The 22,779-nt window shown below is 42.0% G+C and overlaps 1 protein-coding gene across 3 annotated transcripts in view; it reads right to left on the bottom strand.

Moving 5' to 3' along the window:
- Positions 1-22,779, bottom strand: part of LOC117364549 (dynactin subunit 1-like) — a 206,168-nt gene that overhangs the window by 99,200 nt on the left and 84,189 nt on the right. For all 3 annotated transcript variants that reach the window (XM_033953860.1, XM_033953839.1, XM_033953848.1), the window contains exons 13-14: positions 20,458-20,610; positions 15,441-15,601 (exon numbers count right to left, since the gene is read on the bottom strand). In XM_033953860.1, coding sequence (XP_033809751.1) covers positions 15,441-15,601; positions 20,458-20,610 — 314 coding nt within the window. The remainder of the gene's footprint in view (positions 1-15,440; positions 15,602-20,457; positions 20,611-22,779) is intronic.

Genomic DNA, 22,779 nt, shown 5'->3' with positions numbered 1-22,779 from the left:
TGAAGTAGAAAAGAGAACCAAGGTTGTCTGGGCCACTGAGGAGCTATCCGGATCATGGTGGCTGATTTTCTCTTGAGTTTGACCAAGGTCTTCAGAATGAGAGGGATTGGTGGAAATGCATGTAGGAATTTGTTCGCCCAATCAAGAAGGAATGTATCTGCCTGGAGGCATTGCAGAGAATATTGTCTGGAGCAAAATAGAGACAGCTTGTGATTGAAGGGAGACACAGGTCTATCTGAGGAGTTCCCCATAACTGGAAGATGTGATGGAGTACTTTGGAGTTGAGAGTCCATTCATGTGGCCGGAGGAATCTGCTGAGCTTGTCAGCCAGGATATTCTGTTTCCCTTGTACATATACAAGTACAGCCTTTAGAAACATGTTGCGAGGAATTGCCCAATTCCAGATGCTGACAAAGGAGGAAGGAACCCATACCCACCTTGTTTGTTGATCAAGTTTCATTAAAAATTTGATGCAAATGTAGTTGTCCGTTCGAACTTATATTCTGCATAATACAATTATCCCCATCACAACCACCAGACATTTTGTGAAGACTCTTGTCGAGGACACTAGGCTGAAAGGGAGAACTTTGTATTGGTAATGCTGATGAGCTATTCGGAAGCGGAGAAATTTCCTGTGGTCTGGATGAATGGAGGTGTGTGTATAAGCCACTTTGAGGTCTACAGAGCATAACCATTCATTTTGATCTAGAAGGGGATATAATGTTGCAATGAAATATTTGTTGAGATTTCGGAAGTTGAGAATTGGACATAGACTTCCCGTCTTCTTTGGAATTAGAAAATACCTGGAATAGAACCCTTGATTTCTCTGGGTAGGAGGAATGCCCTTTATGGCATTGAGTTGTAGCAAAGCGTCTATTTCCTGAAGAAGAAGGGACATCTGCTGAGATGTAAGAGAGGACTCTCTTGGAGGGTAGTTTGGAGGAATGGATTCGAAATGAAAACAATACCCCTCCTCTATGATTTTTAAGACCCATGTATTGCTGGTTATGAGAGTCCATTGTGGGTAAAATGATTGAAGATGACATCCGATGGGAAGAGGAAGAGGCTGTAAAGGTGTTATGTGGTCTATGCTCTCTAGAAGCAGGTCAAAAAGACTGAGCTGGGTTTTGAGTCGTGGATGTTTGTTTCTTCTGGAATTTTTGTTGCCTCTGTCGCTTCTGAGGTGGTAGTTTGGCTGAAGAAGAAGCAGGATTCCATTTGTTATTAGTATAAGAAGATGACTTTTGAGCAGGCTTAGTGGATTGGGACTTCTTGGCTCTGTTAAGAGTATTCCAATTCTGCTCATGCTGAGTAAGTTTTTGTGTGGTAGACTCTTTCTCTTCAAAAAGCTCTTCTCCTGTACTTGGAATATTGACCAAGTGGTCTTGAAGATTGATGTCCATATCAGGAGACTCACAACCAGACCAGCTGTCTTATAGCTATGGCCATAGCAGAAGCTCTGGATGTCAGTTTGAATGCATCAAAAACAGTGTGAACTATGTACTTCCTGGTTTGAATCAGGGCATGAGTAATGTGTTGGAACTCAGGAAGATGAGCTGGTGGAATGTACTGCCCAAATACTGATATCTTTTTCACTAACTGCTTGAAATAAAAGAACATGAAAAAATTGTAGTTCAATATTCTGTTGGATAACATTGAATTTTGATATAATCGACAAACAAACTTGTCCATAGTTCTGCCTTCACGACCTGGAGGAGCTGTGCCATAGACTCTGGAGCTAGACGACTTCTTAAGGGTGGATTCTACCAGCAACGACTGATGTTGGAGTTGCGGCTTATCAAACCCTGGACATGAAATTATTCTGTTGCTTCCTAGGCACAACAGTCACTGATAGTTGAGTCTCCCAATTTTTTAGAAGAGACTCCTTCAAAAGACTGATGTGGCAATTTCAAAAGCTCTTTGGGGGGTCCATCAAAGTCTAATGTCTCCAGAAATTCAGCTCTGGGTTCAATGTCTGCTTCTAATTTTACAGGAAGCTCCTTACCCAATTGCCTGATGTATTTGAGAGACCTTCAGGAGGTGATCTTCTGAAGGTATTCCATAAGACTCAGGCACCGATAAATTAGTCACCCACTCTGAGTCACTGTGATCCGAAAGCAAATCAGTCTTGGTCAAGGTTTGGGGAAACTCTGCGATGACAGTACTGACCTGATGAAGCTGGAGATAGTCAGTACTGTGATGATCTAGCCGACATATACTTTGAAGTGGAATATTTAGATGGAGAACGTCGATGTTAAGAAGGTCATCGATGCTTTGATGAAGAATATTGACATTTCAATGAAGCTTTCCAGTGTCTCAATAAAGACCTTCGATGTCTCAATTCCGAATCTAGATGTGGCAAAAGATGTCAATGCTTCGATGATGACCGATGTTCTGATGAAGAGGATCACCAGCACCGGGAACAAGAGCGTCGATGACTTGAAGAAGCAGAATGACGCTCCAAGGGTGAGCGTCGACAACAACTTGAGGAACGTCGATGCGAAGCAGAGTGACATTTAGGAACAGACTCCTAAAGTAATATCTTGTGGCCTGTGAGAGCTACGCTTGGGCTGGGCTTGTACCAATAAGGTCGGTGTAGACACTGACAATATCTCTGCGCAGTCATCGACCCTTGACCGAATATCCTGCACTGATACCTGAGACTGAGCAGGTACCAATGGTGCAGCAGGGTGTTTAGGGGTGGGAGACCTCAAAGAGGATGAACACCCTGTAGGAGAGACAGCCTATTCTGAAGGAGAATGCCAGCATTGAGGCTTGGCCTGCATCGAGGGACTCGATGTCGAAGAGGCCTGTGATGCCAGCTTGGAAGTGGTCAGCTTCTTAGCAGGCTTACCAGAGACAAGGATGTCCGATGCCGATGCAGGCACCATTGGACTGAGACTTTCCCTCCATAAGTGAACCGAAAATCTTTTCCTGCTGAAGCCAATGGGCCTTCAACTAACACTTCTGAAGAATAGAACAACGAATGCAGGAGTCCACCTGAAGTTCAGGCCCTAAACACTGGATACATCAGTTGTGTGGGTCGGTGATAGAAATATGTCGCCGACACCGAAAGCACTTTTTAAACCCTCTCGATGTCTTCGACATGGATGAGAAAACTTGAGTGGCCAAATTAAACTCAAGTTTTGTATAAGGGGAAAAAAACCCCGCAGCGCAAAACAAGATCCCAGACCTCAAAGAGGACTGAGGTAAAATAAGAAGTGTTTTGGGTTTTTTTAACTAAAGAAAGAAATATGAACCAAACAAAACTTAAAAAAAAAAAAAAGTTGTGAAACTATATTTCACAATTGATCGCGCTGAGGGAAAGCAATGCAGAACTAGAAAACACAACTTCTTCGCTCCGCGGAAAACGAAGAGCTAAGGTATCATGAGCCCTTGTCAGGCGGGAAGGGTTAGGGTTAGGGTGCAGTGCAGACAGTCTAAAAGCTTATGAACTCTTAAAGTGCTGATGAACTTTTCACTGTCCGTACCAGGCTCCATAGATGACGTCACCCACATGTGAGAATATGCTGCCTGCTTGTCCTAGGATAAACATACTTCAAATACAAACAAGTGTTAAAAAATTATATTAATTAGAACTAGTCTGACCTAGTTCTAATTGTGCAAGATCATTACAAGTATGTTTAAAACCTACTATACCACCAGGCTTAAGCAGATCATAGCATAAGAACATAAAGACTATTCATACTGGATCAGACCAATGGTCTATCTAGCCAAGTATCCTGTTAATCCAGGTCAGTGCTGTGAACAAGGCTGCTCTGCATTTCATATTCTGCTCTTTTCACTGGTTTTCAGCATTATATCTGCTTAATTTCTCTTCTCATCCCTGTTTCTTACTAAAAAAACAAAACAAAAAATAAACCCTTCTCTTTCTTCTGTTAAATCTTATTTCCTCTTCCTCTTCCTCTTCATAGGAAAAAGGGTAAGACTTTGTTAACTCTAATTAAATCCTGGTGCCTATGGTTCAGAGTGACTAAAGTAGGGAAAATCCTGTTATAAATCCTGTGTTTTAGGGTAGCCACTGATTTGTTATAGAACCTGCATTTTTGTTTAAAATACTGTGTTTTAGGTGGTATAGAGCCTATATTTCTGTCTTACTAGTATTCAGCCATTGTTTTCTGCTGATTAGGTGGAGAAGGGAGGGGCTCTGTTTTACTTCTAAGGTTAACTGCATTATCTTTGGGACAGTGCTGTGAACAAGGCTGCCCTGTGAACTTCAATAAGATAAGTTGCTCTGCATTTCATATTCTGCTCTTTTCACTGGTTTTCAGCATTATATCTGCTTAATTTCTCTTCTCATCCCTGTTTCTAACTAAAAAAAAAAAAAAAGCACAAAAAATAAACCCTTCTCTTTCCTCTGTTAAATCTTGTTTTCTCTTTCCCTTCATAGGAATAAGGGTAAGACTTATAGTCCCACCAACCCCAGGGACCACTATTCATATATAGAGACCCATATAATCAGGACTACTCAAATCAAGTCACTTCACAACCAATCAAGATGACCTTTATTCTATGCAATCACTGTGGTGCTTTAATTCCAAGACATACTATTTGGAGGCTTAAGGCTTGCCCCATCTGTCATCAACTTGCCAGTATTAAGGAGGAGCTCTGCATACTTAAACAGGAATTGAATACAATTAAAGCAGCTTCCATCACTCCACAAAATCATACCAACTTACCACCTCTACCTCAAAGAATAAAACAGCCCAGGAATAAATGGGTCACAGTAGGCTCAGGAAGACTGCGACATGTAACACAGAAACATCCACCTTCACTAATATTAACGCTACAGAATTCCTTCGCTCCACTAGTGCACTGCGATTCTCAAGAAAACAGAAGGGAGGTAGGACTGGAACCAATGAAGGTAACTCAAGAGAACAAGCGCGCCCTAAACACAAATAAAAAAGCCAAAAACAGAAAACTATTACTATTGGGGGATTCCATCATCAGAGGCATTAACCTTGGAACACAGGGCGAGGAGACCAAAATAGTGAAATGTCTTCCAGGATCCTCAGCTACCAGGAGTTCCAGGCAAATACTGACTATAATTAAGGAAGAAACTAAGGATTTTAACACTGATGTTGTTATCCATCTGGGAACAAATGACCTGGCCAACAACTCCACATTTGCAGCACAGAAAGCTTTTCGGGAGCTTGGTGAGGGCGTGACACCTTTTGTAAAGACTTTAGCTTTTTCTGAAATACTGCCTGCATATGGAAAAGGAAAGCAAAGAGTGAAAAACACAGAGGACTTTAATAGATGGCTCAAAGCCTGGTGTCATCAAGAAGGCTTCAGGTATATAGGAGGATGGGGAAATACATGGAAGGACAAGAAGCTATTTTGCACTGATGGGCTACATATTACTACAGCAGGAAAAAGAAACCTTGCAGAGAAATTTAGACAATATTTTTCTAGGCATTTAAACTAGAAGGTGGGGGTGGTGTATGTACGAAGGACAATTATAGAGACCACCCCCGGCAAAAGAAAAGATGTGATAGTAGTAAAGACTGCAACATAAGCAATATCAACAACTCATTTCTTAGTTTTGCAACGGAAAGTGAAACGACACAAAAATCTATACGAAAAAGGAGATTATCGCTGAAAAATAGCTGGAAAGCGATGACCACAAATGCTCACAGTCTAAGCAACAAAGTTCATGATCTGCAAGCCCTGATGTTAGAGGTGGATCTAGATATTGTCGTTATCACAGAGACATGGTTCAGTGAATCACATGGATGGGATGCAAACATACCGGGATATAATCTTTTTAGGAAGGACAGAGATGGTCATAAAGGTGGAGGAGTAGCTCTCTATGTAAAGATCAATATCCAAGCGACCAAAATGTAAAGGACCTGGGGAGAGGAAGAAGCGATATGGATTGCTCTGAAAAGAGAAGATGGAACTTCTATCTACGTGGGTGTAGTCTACAGACCTCCGATTCAATCGCAGCAAATTGATAAGGATTTGATTGAGGATATCCAAAAGTTTGGAAGGAAAGAGGAGGTTCTGCTGTTGGGAGATTTCAACCTGCCAGATGTGGACTGGAATGTTCCGTCTGCTGAATTGGAAAGAAGTAGGGAGATAGTGGATGCCTTTCAAGAGGCTCTGCTCAGACAAATGGTGACGGAACCCACAAGGGAAAAAGCGATATTGGATCTGGTCCTCACAAATGGAGAGAGTATCTCTAATGTTCGAGTGGGTGCTCACCTGGGAAGTAAAGATCATCAAACGGTTTGGTTTGATGTAATGGCTAAAGTGGGGAGCGGCCGCACGATACTTAAAGTCCTAGATTTCAAACGTACGGACTTTAATGCAATGGGAAAGTACCTGAAGAAAGAGCTGTTAGGATGGGAGGACATAAGAGAAGTGGAAAGACAGTGGTCTAAGCTGAAAGCAGCGATAAAAATGGCTACGGATCTTTATGTGAAGAAAATCAATAAAAACAAGAGAAAAAGGAAGCCGATATGGTTCTCCAACCTAGTGGCTGAGAAAATAAAGGCGAAAGAGTTGGCGTTCATGAAATATAAAAAAACCCAAGAAGCGGAGAGCAGAAAGGACTACAGGGTGAAACTGAAAGAAGCCAAGAGAGAGATACGTTTGGCAAAGGCACAGGCGGAAGAACAAATGGCTAAAAATGTAAAAAAGGGAGATAAAAATCTTTTCAGATATATTAGTGAAAGGAGGAAGATAAAAAATGGAATTACTAGGCTAAAAGATGCTGGGAACCAATATGTGGAGAGTGATGAGGAGAAAGCAAATGTGCTAAACAAATACTTCTGTTCTGTGTTCACAGAAGAAAATCCTGGAGAAGGATCGAGATTGTCTGGCAAAGTTACATGAGAAAATGGAGTAGATTCTGCGCCGTTCACGGAGAAGGGTGTTTATGAGCAACTTGAAAAACTGAAGGTGGATCCATCCCAGGATACTAAGGGAGCTCAGAGAGGTTTTGGCGAGTCCTATTAAAGACTTGTTCAACAAATCTCTGGAGACGGGAGTGATTCCTGGGGATTGGAGGAGAGCGGATGTGGTCCCTATTCATAAAAGTGGTCACAGGGATGAAGCAGGAAACTACAGGCCGGTGAGCCTCACTTCAGTTGTTGGAAAAATAATAGAAGTGTTGCTGAAAGAAAGGATAGTGTACTTCCTTGAATCTAATGGGTTACAGGATCCGAGGCAACATGGCTTTACAAAAGGTAAATCGTGCTAAACGAACCTGATTGAATTTTTTGATTGGGTGACCAGAGAGCTGGATCGAGGACATATGCTAGATGTAATTTACTTGGATTTCAGCCTCATAGGAGGCTGTTGAACAAACTTGAAGGGCTGAAGTTAGGACCCAAAGTGGTGAACTGGGTCAGAAACTGGCTGTCGGACAGATGCCAGAGGGTGGTGGTTAATGGAAGTCGCTCGAAGGAAGGAAAGGTGACTAGTGCAGTCCCTCAGGGTTCGGTGCTGGGGCCAATCTTGTTCAATATGTTTGTGAGTGACATTGCTGAAGGGTTAGAAGGAAAAGTGTGCCTTTTTGCAGATGATACCAAGATTTGTAACAGAGTAGACACCGAAGAGGGAGTGGAAAATATGAAAAAGGATCTGCAAAAGTTAGAGGAATGGTCTAATGCCTGGCAACTAAAATTCAATGCAAAGAAATGCAGAGTAATGCATTTGGGGATTAATAATAGGAAGGAACCGTATATGCTGGGAGGAGAGAAGCTGATATGCACAGACGGGGAGAGGGACCTTGGGGTTATAGTGTCCGAAGATCTAAAGGCGAAAAAACAGTGTGACAAGGCAGTGGCTGCTGCCAGAAGGATGCTGGGCTGTATAAAGAGAGGCGTAGTCAGTAGAAGGAAGAAGGTGTTGATGCCCCTGTACAGGTCATTGGTAAGGCCCCACTTGGAGTATTGTGCTCAGTTTTGGAGACAGTATCTGGCGAAAGACTTAAGAAGACTTGAGGCGGTCCAGAGGAGGGCGACAAAAATGATAGGAGGCTTGTGCCAGAAGACGTATGAGGAGAGACTGGAAGCCCTGAATATGTATACCCTGCCTAGAGGAAAGGAGAGACAGGGGAGATATGATTCAGACGTTCAAATACTTGAAGGGTATTAACGTAGAACAAAATCTTTTCCAGAGAAAGGAAAATGGTAAAACCAGAGGACATAATTTGAGGTTGAGGGGTGGTAGATTCAGGGGCAATGTTAGGAAATTCTACTTTACAGAGAGGATGCCTGGAATGCGCTCCCGAGAGAGGTGGTGGAAAGTAAAACTGTGACTGAGTTCAAAGAAGCGTGGGATGAACACAGAAGATTTAAAATCAGAAAATAATATTAAATATTGAACTAGGCCAGTACTGGGCAGACTTGCACGGTCTGTGTCTGTGTATGGCCGTTTGGTGGAGGATGGGCTGGGGAGGGCTTCAATGGCTGGGAGGGTGTAGATCAGGGATCTCAAAGTCCCTCCTTGAGGGCCGCAATCCAGTCGGGTTTTCAGGATTTCCCCAATGAATATGCATTGAAAGCAATGAATGCATATAGATCTCATGCGTATTCATTGGGGAAATCCTGAAAACCCGACTGGATTGCGGTCCTCAAGGAGGGACTTTGAGACCCCTGGTGTCGATGGACTGGAGTAAGTCTTAACAGAGATTTCGGCAGTTGGAACCCAAGCACAGTACCGGGTAAAGCTTTGGATTCTTGCCCAGAAATAGCTAAGAAGAAAAAATAAAAATAAAAATTTAAATTGAATCAGGTTGGGCAGACTGGATGGACCATTCGGGTCTTTATCTGCCGTCATCTACTATGTTACTATGTTACAAGTACCTGGCAGAAACCCCAAATAGTAGCAACCATACTACCAATCCCATGGCAAGCAGTGGCTTCCCCTATGTCTGTCTCAATAGCAGACTATGGATTTTTCCTCCAGGAACTTGTCCAAACTTAAAAAAAAAAACCTCAGCTACACTAACTGCTGTTACCACATCCTCCAGCAATGAGTTCCAGAGCTTAACTATTCTTTGAGTGAAAAACATATTTCCTCCTATTTGTTTTAAAAGCATTTTCATGCAACTTCATAGAGTGTCCCCTAATCTTTGTACTTTCTGAAAAAGTAAAATAACAAAACACCCCTCAATGTAGTTATTGTGAAAGAAGCCTTTGTATGTTCTACCCTTCCTCTTATCAACATCTCCCTACAATTAGGTTCAGTGCCCACAAACAGGAGATCAGCAATTATCATACCAATCTTTTTTAAAAAAACACATTTGACCCTAGCATGCCTAACAACTTTAGCACAGTCTCCAACCTACCCTTTATCTCCATGATCCTGGAAAAAGCTGTACTCAACCAACTCCACTCCTACATTGACAAGCAAGGAGCCCTATTCTCCTTCCATTTGGGATTCATGAAATTCTATAATACTTTTTTTTTCCTTTTTTTAATAATCTTTATTCATTTTTATATCTTATAACAAGTGTAACAATAAATGACATTTGAAATTGAATACATCACTTGAATTTCTATCATATTCAACATTAGTTAGATTGTGAGCCTTTGGGACAGTTAGGGAATTTTCCAAGTACCTATCTTATTTATTTTTATCTATTGTATCTTTTTAATGCATCATTTTTGTAAATCGCTTAGAAACCTCACGGTTATTAGTGGTATATAAGAATTAAATTAAATTAAATTAAAATTAAATCATAAAATTTAACCACCTCCCTACCGTATATCATATAAAATTTTCTTTCCTATTGATCTGAACATTTAATAAAAATTCAGAACTCCCCCCCCACTCCCTCATTTGCAATGGTATCTATTCATTACAATAATTTGTCAATGGTCCCAGATCTCTTTAAATTTCTTATAATTTCCTTTTTGTATGGCTATTGTTCTTTCCATTTTATTGGAAATTCTATAATACTGAAACCGTCCTTCTAGACCAGTGGTTCCCAAACCTGTCCTGTAGGACCCCAGACCAGTCAGGTTTTCAAGATAGCCCTAATGAATATGCATGGAGCAGATCTGCATTCCTGACATCGCCATTATATACAAATCTCTGTCATGCATATTCATTAGGGCTATCTTGAAAACCCGACTGGCCTGGGGGTCCTCCAGGACAGGTTTGGGAACCACTGTTCTAGACATCATCGACAACTGCTGGAAACTTATGGATAAGGGTAACAATGTCTTTTTAGTGCTACTGGATCTCAAAGCAACCTTCAACACCACTGGCCTCATTACACGACTCTCCAAAATCGGCATTCAAGACATTGCATTACACTAGTTCACTTCCTTCCTGAGTAAGAGATTCCAAAGCATACTACTCAACACTGCCCTATCAAAACCAATCAAAAGTGGTGTTCCTCAGGGGGCTCTACTATCCCTTCTACTATTTAACTTCTACATTAGACCTGTCATAACTCACAAATACTATTTAACTTCTACATTAGACCTGTCATAACTCACAAATTCCAAATCCAGATTCATTCCTTCATTGATGACATATAACTATACCTCCCACTGGGAGTAAACCGTGACTCCCAGATCATGAAACGTCTGAACTGCCTCTCAGAAATCAAAAACTGGATGTCCATAAACAAACTACAACTAAATACCTCTAAAACAGAATTCCTTTGGATCCACAAAGAGTACTGCACCTACACCTGTCCCTCTCTTCTCTGGGAATCAACTACCATAACTGTAAAAGACCAAGCACTCTAACCTATCATTTTCCAACCATATTTCTCAAGTGGTCTTTTCCTCATTCTATTATCTCTGGCAACTCTGAAAAATAAGGAACTACTTCTCCGAACATGACTTTACCCAACTTCTCTATGCCTTCGTCTTCTCCCGAATGGACTACTGCAATGCACTATTCATCAGACTGACAGCAAAGATTATGCAATGTCTTCAACATGTATAAAATGCAGCAATCCAACTTCTAAACTTTAACATATATGACCCCATCTCCCAGGCTCTCATCAAACCACTAGCTACCCATAGTCAAACCCTGTGACTTTAAGGGCTTGATGCTAGCATACAAGTCCTTGCACAACATGGAGCCCGGCTACACATGTCAGCTAAGCTTCTTCCATATTTCCCAAACAGACCGCTCCGCTACTAGGAGGAAACACATTACAAAATACCGCCTGGTCGTGCCATTCAAGAACGCCAGACGATGATCCTACTTCCAATTTCATACCAAGCTACTGGAATCAACTGGCCCCACAGATCATATCCCAAGAAGGGCTCTTGAACTTTAGGAAAGCAATAAAAACTTACCTCTTCACCTAATCTCCTGCCTAATGCCATACGGTTTAAAAAGAAATGCATACTAATTGTATGTTGCACTAGATCCTCTGTATATGTCAATTTAGGATGAACACACAGAGGGGGGCATAATAAAAAATGTGCCTAAATCTGAGGTTGGACGTTTTGTGCAAAATGTCCACAAACCCAGCAGAAAAAAAGTCAATTTTCACAGCTGCCAAACGTCTATCATATATTTTTGAAAATGAGCAAGGTATAAGTTTTGGTCCTTTGGATGTCTATCTTTTTTGCCCATTTTCAAAAATAAAAATATCCATGCAAAAAACGTACAAAAGCAAGTTTTGTAGATGTACAGACCAACTACCTTTTCTGATCGCAGCAGAAGAAATCCCCATCAGCGGAGCCAGTTTCAGGGGATTCCTGGCACTCAGCTGATAGAGATTCCCCCCTGCCAGGATCAGTTGATGGGGATTCCCCCTGCCAGGATCAGTTGAAGAGAAGTTCCTTGGCCAAGCCTAATTTTTGCCATTTGTTAGGGATTTGAAATAGGGTAAGACAGAAATATATAAGGACTCTGGGAGTCTCTTATCTTCTATTAGATTTGAACCCACTTTCAGGAATTACGGGAATTATATCAGCTACTTTCCGGGGATATTTTCCCCTACTTGCAAGTCAAATATTTCATTTCCAGTCAGGGATGGCTCCGGGAAGACCCTGATGATACAGAAAAATTTTTTAACAATCGTTTATTTATGAAATTCACATTTATGTTATCTTGGGAAGTAAATATGGGTATAGAGCTTATTAGATCTGAGTGTTTCTTGAGGTCTCCAAATCTTCTAGGTGTGTTCTGATCAAGGAAAATTCTTACACACTGGTATTATACTCCAGATCAAAATTAAGAATCTGCTACTGATGTATGCTTGGGCACACTTATGTTGTTGGATCCTTGGGTGCATTTATTGGGTTTACATAATAAGCGAGGACGTCGATGTCAAGTGCGCTTCAAGAGACTTTGTTTTGCAGCTGCTAAAAGTGTTATTGTGCAAAAATGGAAACAATCAAGTGGTCCGTCACTTTTGAACTGGAAAATTGACTGATAAATATCATGGTTGTTTTGACCCCTCACACAATCTTTGGACCCAACTGGACCTGATTATGCATAAATAATATGGGATTTGGTGGTGTAATAATGATGTTTCTCATGCTAGAATATCTGCTGACTTGTACTGTACAAAGTATATGTTCTGTATCTTGTTTGGGAAGGGGTACGGAGGGAAGGTTGGAGAGAGGGAGGGAGGGGAGGTGGGAGAGTGTGATAAAATTAAGTCACAGTTTTTCTGATTAACCTCTAAACAAAAAAAATTGGGAGATGGAGAAAATGAGGGGGGAGACTCAGTTGTCCAAGTGTGGCACCCCCGAAGTCGGACGGACCCCCGAAAGAGTCCCCCCAAACTCTATCCGGATAGCAAAAAAAAAATAACAATAAAGGCCACTAATCAGATCCAACAGGTCCTAACTAACAAGAGGAAAGACTGCACAGGCTTACCACCTCCACCTGCTGGAGACTGAGAACAGACTGATTGTAGATGGGACTGCACAGCCCACTTGTTCTGCCAAAAAGTCAATGTGTTCTCAGTCTCCACCTGCTGGCAGAGGAGCATAAACACATCAGTCTGTGCTGGTCTGGAGGGGCGATAAAGAATAGCTCTTAGAAATCAGGAGCCAGCAGATACAACCCACAAGGGACCTTCTGCAGTCTCACAATGCTCCTTTAACATCATTGTAATTCTGGATGCAGAAAAGAGGTGGTCTGAGACTTAAAGCTGCTTATGACAAAGTACTAAGCAGTGCAGGTCTGACCCCCAGATGGCACAGAAGTGCCCCGCTAGCCCATATAGGCTTCAACCAAACCCTGACAAAATCAGGGGTAAATTCCTAAACAGGATGCCCTAGAGATACCTGCAGGACTCCCCTTGTCTCCTTGTGGGCTCAAAGGTGTCTGCATGTCACCGAAGATCCTGAGTCACTATCTGAGGCTCCAGGGGGTACATTTTCCTCAAGAAATGGGTCACCTATGACTACATCGCCCTCGAGGGGCCAACGGAGGCTAACCTCAAAGCTACTGCCCCCCCCCTAAGCAGATGGATCAAGGATGTTCCTCAGTCAGCTAACCAACACAAATCTGGCATGAATTAGGGCAAAACAGCCTGAGGAGTCTATCTCTAACAATTTTATTCAAAATCAAGGTATTTTTGAGGCAGATAGAGGCTTTTAAAATCAGACTAAAAAAATCCAAGATGGCCACCGCTGCAGTGTTTTGGCATCTAAAAATGGCCTGGAAGTGCTGAATAAAAGTTTTTAAAATGTTGGAAAGAGGTTTCTGGAGGCAGGGGACCCAAATCCAAGCCCCCCCACTGAAATCCCCCAAAACGCAATTAACCCCCCCACCACCAAATGTCTTCCATAAACTACAATACACAGTACTCACAGTTCTGCTGATACTGTGCCTGCTTCAGCTGAAACAGCAGCAGGAAAATGGTGAAGGCCACTGCTTCAGATAAGCATGTAAAAATAGTTCCACATGCTTGCTTCTTCAGGCTGCCAGTCAGATTGTGTTACAGCCTGAGATCCCAGACTACTACAGCTCCTCAGGTGTCTTTGTGAGGTAGGGAGAGACACAGCTGGTAACCGATAAAGTCCTTAGGCCCGACATGGATGCCACATAGCTTGCGCTTCAGGTTCAGACCAGGAGCAAGCACCACTACTAAGGGAACAGACACCAAACTATCAAAAGTGTTAGTGCAGGCTGGCAAGGTAGGTACCCCAATAAAAGGGTTGCCCTCCCAACTATACAGACCTCTGACAGAGTTTACCTTCACTCAGGCAGAACTGTCCCAGGGAACCTAGGGAACCTCTACAGCACCGAGAAGCCTCTAAAAATGAGACCATAATGCCTGAAAATAAATTGAGCAAAGCAGATCAGAAAAAATCTTCAACTTGTGTGTACAAGGAGAAAACTTGAGGAGCAGAGCACAATGCAGAGATAGGGGAGGCGGAGCCAAAAAATGTAGATGCCTTCTACACAAACTCGCAAGCAGAGGCGAATAACCCACTGGGTCAAGACTCATAATTCCTTTTGCAATTGGTATGATTTTTATGTGCCATCATTTTCTATGTTTCTTTGTTTATTTCAGTGTCCACATTTTTAATCAATGAGGCAAACAGAATGTCAGGGAATATTTAAAAAATCCTGGAGAATATCACTAAAATATCATAATACTTTTATTTAGATTTATTGTGCAACCAAACTAAGTGCTATGTGCAGTTCTAGTCAACCCATATTATAATATTATAGGATAACTAAAAAAGATAAACATACGGAGAGCAAAATTGTTATCAAGAAAAACTAAACAGGTCTGGGCTCTTCAGCCAGGAGATGAGATGCAATGTAACAGAAGCCATAAAATTAGGGAAAGGGAATGGGACTTGTATAAGGCCTTTTTTGTAGTTATACAACCACACTCAAAGTGATTTACAGTCAGGTACTTCAAGTATTTTCTCTATCTGCCTTGGTGGGCTCACAATCTATCTAATGTACCTGGGGAAATGGAGGATTAAGTGACTTGCAGAGGATCACAGGAAGCAGCATGGGGTTTGAACTCATAACCTCAGGGTGCTGGGGCTGTAGCTCTAACCTCTATGCCACACTCTCCTCCTTAGGAGTAAGGTGGAACATGTAAGAAATTAAAATACTACTACTTTCCTGGACTGTCCCTTGGATCTAACAAGTAACAGATTTAAAACAAATTGAAGAAAGTATTTTTTAAATTAATTTACAATTAAGCAACGGAATTTGTTTGTAGAGGATGCTGTCAAAGCATCTAGTACAGATGGCTTTAAAATGGATGGACAAGTTCCTGGAGGAGTTTTAATAGCAATTATAAGCCATACAGACTTAGGGAAAGCCACCACTTCTCCCTGGAAGTGAGCAACAAAGAATGGATCTACTTTGGAGTTTGGGTGCTTTCTAGTGAGCTGTATTGGCTACTGTTGAAGACGGAATGCTGGACAAATTCAGTCTTTGGTCTGATCCAGCATAACATATTTTATGTTCTTAGTCATAAGGTAAGGATGTTCATGACAAATACTCACTGCTCATATTTGTGTAGTGTGGTCTGTAGGAGGCTGAGTGAATATACAAGCCCAGCTGCAAAGCTCAACTGCTCTCCAGGTGCTCCACGAAGTCCAGTCCGTTCTCCAAAACTCCCATTCAGATCAAACTTCTCTTGAGCCTGGTTACTGATCATTTCAGCCTATGAAAGATAAACTGCATTCATAAACCATATACATTACACTGTTTTTTCTTGAGCAGCTCAGTTTTTATGACAAAATTCAGCAAAACTGCTTACCCATTAACAACTACTTGAGGAAAAAAGGATATCGGTCCTTACATATGGGTGAAATTATTAGGCAACATGAGTGATATATAACTATAAAGCTGGGTGAGATGATGTTGAGGTCCCATGACAGTTGGAGGTTTCCAGAAAAGAAGGCAGTAGTTGGCTAACAAGATCCAACATTGAAAAACTTATAACAGCATGTCAATGAGAAGAATAAAACTCATCTTTATTCACTATCTTGCTCCGGGTTGTTAAAAGCAAATGCCCGATGTGGCCATGTTTTGCATGGGGCTGCTTCAGGGGCATATAAAATGCCAATTGGTGCTAAAATCCAACTCTGTCCAACTTATAGAATCAGCATCTCCAAACCAAGTTGGGATTTTTTACACCAATTGGTATGTTATATGCCCCTGATGAAGCCCCATGCGAAACATGGCCACATTGAGCATTTGCTTTTAATAGCCTGTAGCAAGATCTAGTGAATAAAGATAAAACTTTTCTTATCAGCTTGCTGTTATTTTTTCCCCACAGTTGGAGGGTTGACATCAACAACAAATCTCTCAAGAAGCAAACTAGAGACTATACAGAGATGGGCTTACTTACTGCTAAGCACTGATTACACCAAGGTGAACCCTTATAAAGTTAACATAAGAACATAAGAATTGCCGCTGCTGGGTCAGACCAGTGGTCCATCCTGCTCAGCAGTCCGCTCAAGCGGCGGACCCCAGGCCAAAGATCAGTGCTCTAAATGAGTCCAGCCTAACCTGCGTACGTCCCAGTTTAGCAGGAACTTATCCAGCTTAGTCTTGAAACCCTGGAGGATGTTTTCCCCTACAACAGACTCTGGAAGAGCGTTCCAGCTCTCCACCACTCTCTGGCTGAAGAAGAACTTCCTTACATTTGTACGGAATCTATCCCCTTTCAACTTTAGAGAGTGCCCTCTCGTTCTCCCTGCCTTGGAGAGTGTTCAAGCAGGTTCTGTATAGAGCAAGAGAAAGGATCCAGGGCCTTGCCCTCACACCACAGAAATCCTCTTCCATTTAAAAGTATAGCAATGTTGTCCAAATATAATAATAATAATTTTATTCTTATAAACCGCCAAAGCCATGGAAGTTTGAGGCGGTTTATAACAAGAAGCGCTGGACAATCAGCGAAGAGGTCACAATCAAAGTCATCAATACAATCTTACATAATGAAAGAAGTGAAAAGCTATATAGTTCTTAAGGTTACTGGTTGAATTAGCAGAGCTGTATAGATTCTTAGTTTACAAATTGATTGAACAAACTCGTTTTTACCAATTTTCTAAAATTGAAGTAGGATGAGGAGAGCATGATAACGTTACTAAGCCAATCGTTTCATTTGCATGCCTGGAAGGCAAGAGTTCTGTCCAATAATCTTTTGTAGTGGCAGGTCTTTATTGTCGGATAGGTGAACAGATGTATTCTTCGTGTGGGCCTAATAGAACTTGCCAGATTAAATTGGGAAACTAGGTAAGTGAGGGCCAGACCAAATATTGATTTATATACAAACAAGAGAACTTAAACAGGATTCGCGCCTCCAGGGGCAGCCAATGGAGTTTTTGATAGTAGGGGCTTATGTGTTCCCATTTCTTCAGCCCAAAAATCAGTCAAACTGCTGAATTTTGAATGATTCTGAGTCTTAGAATGGTTTTTTGAAGGATTCCCAAGTAAATGATGTTGCAATAATCGAGCAAGCTTAAGACAGAAGATTGAACCAGTAAGCGGAAGGATGCTGCATCAAAGTATTTTCTGATGGTTCTGAGTTTCCATAGTACCGAGAAGTATTTTTTAACCAATAAATCTGTGTGATTTGAATGATTAACCTATTAAACTGGAGATAGATAAATATGAAATTATTGTGAGGTGAACTACCTAAGTATTTCTAATAGTGTAACCAAATCAGTAATTTTGATATAACTGTAAACCTAATCTGAAAAGTTATTTTTGAAAAAAATGAAACCTTCATCAAGAATGAATCTTCTTTCTGTAGAAAATCATGATTTAAATCAAATCTACCTTGGCTGCCATTAAGAGAGATGAGGACTTAGTCAATGTGATCACATCCTTCAGAGATACCCGGGGTATACTGGGGGCACTGGTGATCTTGATGCCTTCAAAGCTCTTGACTCTGTGCTTCAAAGGGATGCAATGCTGATGCTTCATAGCCTCAGCCCAATACACTGTACTGACTTCCCTTAGTGCCGACACGGTCGAGCATAAATAATTCCTAGCCTTTGGAGGTGGAATTAGAGGATGCCTGATCCCAAAGATCTCTGCTTATACTCGATATCAAGGAATGTGGAGGCACCCTTGATGCAGATGCATCCCCATTGTCCAATGCAGCTTCCAAAGAGATTGAAGCTCCTGATGCCAATAGACCGGATTTCTCGGCACCAAATATCCATTTGCTCTACTTCTCACAACCTCTGAAGCCCAATTTATAAGAGAAGGAATCATGATCATGCCTCAGGCAGTGAAAGCACCATTTATAGGTCTTGAGAGGGACCTGGTCTTGTTGTACAAGGTGCCCTTCTTAGAACTTTCTGGGACACAATTGGAAAAACACTTGTAACAAAATCAAAAATTACCCAGCCAGATGCCTAAGGCCTAATAGAGCCCAGTAGGCTATAAAAAAGAAAGGAAACTTGAAAAATGCCCAAAATCTTAATTGGGCAATAACTACTGGTTGAAAAGATCATAGACAAAAGAACTTACAAATTGTAGGAGCACTAAACAAATGACTTGCAGAGAAAATCAACACAACAACTGGTGGACTATGATGTGCTGAGAAGAGAATGGCACGGGACAAATTTGTCCTCATCCCTTGCAAGATCTATCTCCATCCCTGTCCTTCCCATGAGTTATGTCCCTGTACCTGCCCCATCCCTGCAAGCTCTGTCTTCATCTGCACAAGTCTTGAATATTTATGATTTTAAAGTGTTTGAGGCTTGTGCAGATGAGAACAGAGCTTGCAAGGATGGGGCAAGGACAGGCTCAGAACTCACAGGGATGGGACAGGATGGAGATAGATCCCATGGGGACGGAGACAATTTGTTCCCATGTCATTCTCTAGTGCTCAGGACCAATGAAACATATCTGTACTGCTCCATGGAAAAAAGAAGACAGCAACAGACATGAAGATGTGTGCTTGCACAATGAGATGCTGTAAAAGGTTCCTAAGAGATGCAATGGGTGATGTCAGCCACATATAAGAATATTTACTTCCTGCTTGTCCTTGGAGAATAAGTAGCATGTTCAAAATAAATTGGAGAAAATGTTTTGTTTTTTTCTACTCAATGTACATGGCACAAGTAAAATTCTGAGAAAAATGAGAGCAAGAAGAAAAAAAAGAACATTATCCTCAGCAGCACATCTAATACAAAAGCAGTTAACCGAATTTGGCAACAGCACAGACTGAGGGAACTTGTGAGGTTATGGTGGAATAGATTCTTCTGAGCTCTTAGAGATGTTATCCATTTGTGAGGTTGATTCATCCTGCTTGTTGAAGAAATGTTATGCTAATCAAACTTTTGATACAAATTATGCAAGTGCTTCAACATAAAGGTTTTTCATCTAGAAACCACATTTCTAGAGAAATGCAATTAGTACCATTTTAGCTTCTAAAATTAATTACAATAAAATAATTTTATATTACTATATATACTTGAATTTAAGTCAATCTGAATATAAGTCAAGATCCCCATTTTCACACCCCACACCCCCAAAAGGAGGAAAAATGGTTGACTCGAATATAAGACGGCACAGCTTAATATTCAAGTGTCCTACCTTGCCAAGATCTGCACCCAGCGCCCCCTCCATCCCTTTCCTGTCAGGCTCTTCACCCAACCCCCTCCCTACTCTGTCCATTATACCTCCTCTCTGCCAATATACTGCATGCCACCACACCTTCCGTATGAACCGTGCACCTGGAATCCCTGGTGGTCCAGAATTGTAGCGGGCAGGAGCGAGCTTTCCGCACTCCTGCCCCACTGCTGAGTTGGTTGCTGCTGCGAGTTCTGGTGGTTCAGCTGTATCAACTAGGAGTACACTTCCCGCGCTGCTGCTTGGTGCCGAGTGGCTTCCTGAATGGTTCTGGCGAATTCTGGCAAGACTCGCCACAGCCATTCAGGAAACCGCTCAGTGCCGAGCAGCAATGCAAAAAGCATGCTCCTGCTTGGTTTAGCTGAACAGCCAGAACTCACAGCAGTGGGGCAGGAGCGTGAAAAGTTCGCTCCTGCCTGCTACACCGCTGGACCACCAGGGATTCCAGATACATGGGTTATACAGAAGGCGCAGCGGCATACATGATATCGGCAGAGAGGAGGTAAAATGGACAGGGCAGGGAGGGGGGGACAGGTACAGAGCCTGGCGGCCCAGAGGAGGCCTGCAACAAGTCCAGGAAAGGCACTGGGCTGAATAAAAACAGAGACCCCCATTTTTGGGGCAATTTTTTGGTCCCAAAATCTTGGTTTATATTCAAATATATACGGTAGTTAGGAAAACTTGAATGAAATAAAATAGATCATTAATGAGAATATGAGAACTCTATGAAATCTACAGAATGAAAGCCTATGAAAGTCTTCAGTGACCAAGGCTACCTCCTAGAGGATATAAGACAAGAGCCTCTCTCTTTGCTATCCCCACCTAATCTCTGAACGTAGGTTCTTTAAGCACATGGTTGTAGGGGTTAACAGCCTTACTAGCATTACATAATTAGGTCCTGTGGTAACTGCCTAAAAATATATTTACCTTGCATATAAGTCGTGGAATAAGCAGCAGCACTAGGATACAGTCATGGTCCCCTCCATGTCGCACAAAGCTGTTGGGCATGAAGGTGGTCAAGAGAGACACATGCCGATTGGCCTGACGTACCTCCATCTTACGCAACTCCATCTCGATGGCCTAAAGAAAACAGTTCAGTTCATAAAAAACAATTTACCTGAACTCCTGCCAAAGTGACCGCATTCTGCTAAATATGGGGATTTCCCACTTTTTCTTTTTATAGCCCGAGTCCCTATGCTGTTAATATTTGCAAAACAGTAATGCAAAAGACTTGCATATCTTCATTTTATATCTTCTCAGCATATTATGGAAGAGTATTACGTACAATATGGCCATAATATAGGCTGTTCTCTCAATATATATTAAAGAGCAATGTGTTATACCATAAAGCATAGTTACTTACTGTAACAGGTGTTATCCAGAGACAGCAGGCAGATATTCTCACTTATGGGTGACATTATCCAGGAAACCCAGTACAGACAGTGCTAAAAATGTACTGTCACTTTAAAGTTGACAAGTGAGTGCCTTCCCACCCGATGTCAGTTTGTGGTTCCTCAGTTCTGTAAGCAAGTTAAGAAGTCAACCAGGGGAAGTGGGAGGGATGTGAGAATATCTGCCTGCTGTCCCTAGATAACACCTGTTACAGTAAGTAACTGTGCTTTATTCTTGGACAAGCAAGCAGCATATTCTCACATTTGGGACTCCCTGAATGGGATGGTGGGAGAGTTGGCCATCAGGAAGAAAATAAATTCAGTAAAACTGCTTGGCCGAAACTGGAATAGGATTCGAGACATAGAAACATAGAAAAGTGACAGCAGAAAAGGGCCAAGGCCCATCAAGTCTGCCCACTCTGTTGACCCACCCACCCTCCTAGCTACCCTTTGAGAGATCGCACTCTGATGTCCCATTCCCTCTTAGAGAGCCGACATGAGCATCCCATCTGTTCTTAAAATCTGGCACGCTACTGGCCTCGATCACCTGTGCTGGAAGCTCATTCCAATTGTCAACCACTCTTTCGGTGAAGAAGTACTTCCTGGTGTCGCCATGAAACTTCCCGCCCTTTATTTTCAGCGGGTGCCCTCTTGTGGCTGAGGGTCCTCTAAGAAAGAAAATATCATCTTCTACCTCAATACGACCAGTGATATACTTAAACGTCTCAATCATGTCTCCCCTCTCCCTACGTTCTTCGAGAGAGTATAGCCGCAATTTGTTTAGCCTTTCTTCGTACAACAGATCCTTGAGTCCCAAGACCATCCTGGTGGCCATTCGCTGAACCAACTCAACCCTCAGCACATCCTTACGGTAATGTGGCCTCCAGAATTGTACGCAGATGAGGCCTCACCATGGTTCTGTACAATGCCTTTATGACGTTGGGCTTCCGACTAACAAAGCTTCTCCGGATACAACCCAGCATTTGCCTAGTCTTGGATGAAGCCTTCTCCATTTGATTGGCAGTTTTCATGTCTTCACTAATGATTACTCCCAAATCTCATTCTGCTGCAGTCCTTGCCAATGTGAACGTTCTGCACGGATTATTGTTGCCAAGGTCCTCTGCCTCTCTGCTCCGATCTGGCTTTCACCCGCAGAGGCTTTTGTGATTTCTGCCTCTTCTGTGGTGGGGTTTTTTGAAGAGGACAAGGTTGTTAGATAACGCCTCTTGTACGAATAGGAAGCAAGTCTCTGAGAAGATTTACATTACATTACATTTGTGATTTCTATTCCGCCTGTGCCTTACGGTTCTAAGCGGATTACAATTAAAAGAGATCAGGACATTACCGAGAGAATTACATAGATGGCTAAGTCTTAGCCTTGGATCCCGTTAAGATGGTCCAGCTTTGTTCAAGCTGGGTAAGTCTTTGGGTGGAATCCTCCACCTTCCTGGTTTGAAGGAGACTATGAGTAGTCTCCTGGGATTCTGGAAGTCGGTCAGATGGAATATATTGTTGAAAATCAGCTAATTTCTTAATGAGCTGTTTAAGGTAAAACAACATAAAGAGCTGAGAACCCTATTGGCTAACACAGAATTTTGGAAGAGACCGTGCTCAAACTTGTCCACGATGAGGCATTCATGTCCTGGTGGAGCAGTAGTATATACTCTGGTACTGGAAGATTTTTTAAGAGTAGATTCTACCAGTAAAGACTGATGTGCCAGTTGCAACTTATCAAAGCTAGGACAGGATTGTATTCTATATAAAGAGCCTCTATTCCTTGGAGCTATAGAAAGAGTGAGAGGAGTTTCCCAGTTTTTAAAATGAGCCTTCTTAAGGAGATTATGTAGAGGCAATTTAA

This window comes from Geotrypetes seraphini, chromosome 1 (genome assembly GCF_902459505.1).
Source record: "Geotrypetes seraphini chromosome 1, aGeoSer1.1, whole genome shotgun sequence".
NCBI classification, from domain to species: domain Eukaryota; kingdom Metazoa; phylum Chordata; class Amphibia; order Gymnophiona; family Dermophiidae; genus Geotrypetes; species Geotrypetes seraphini.
The sequence above is the reverse complement of the archived record's forward strand: the minus strand, read 5'-3'. Positions and strand labels throughout refer to the sequence as shown.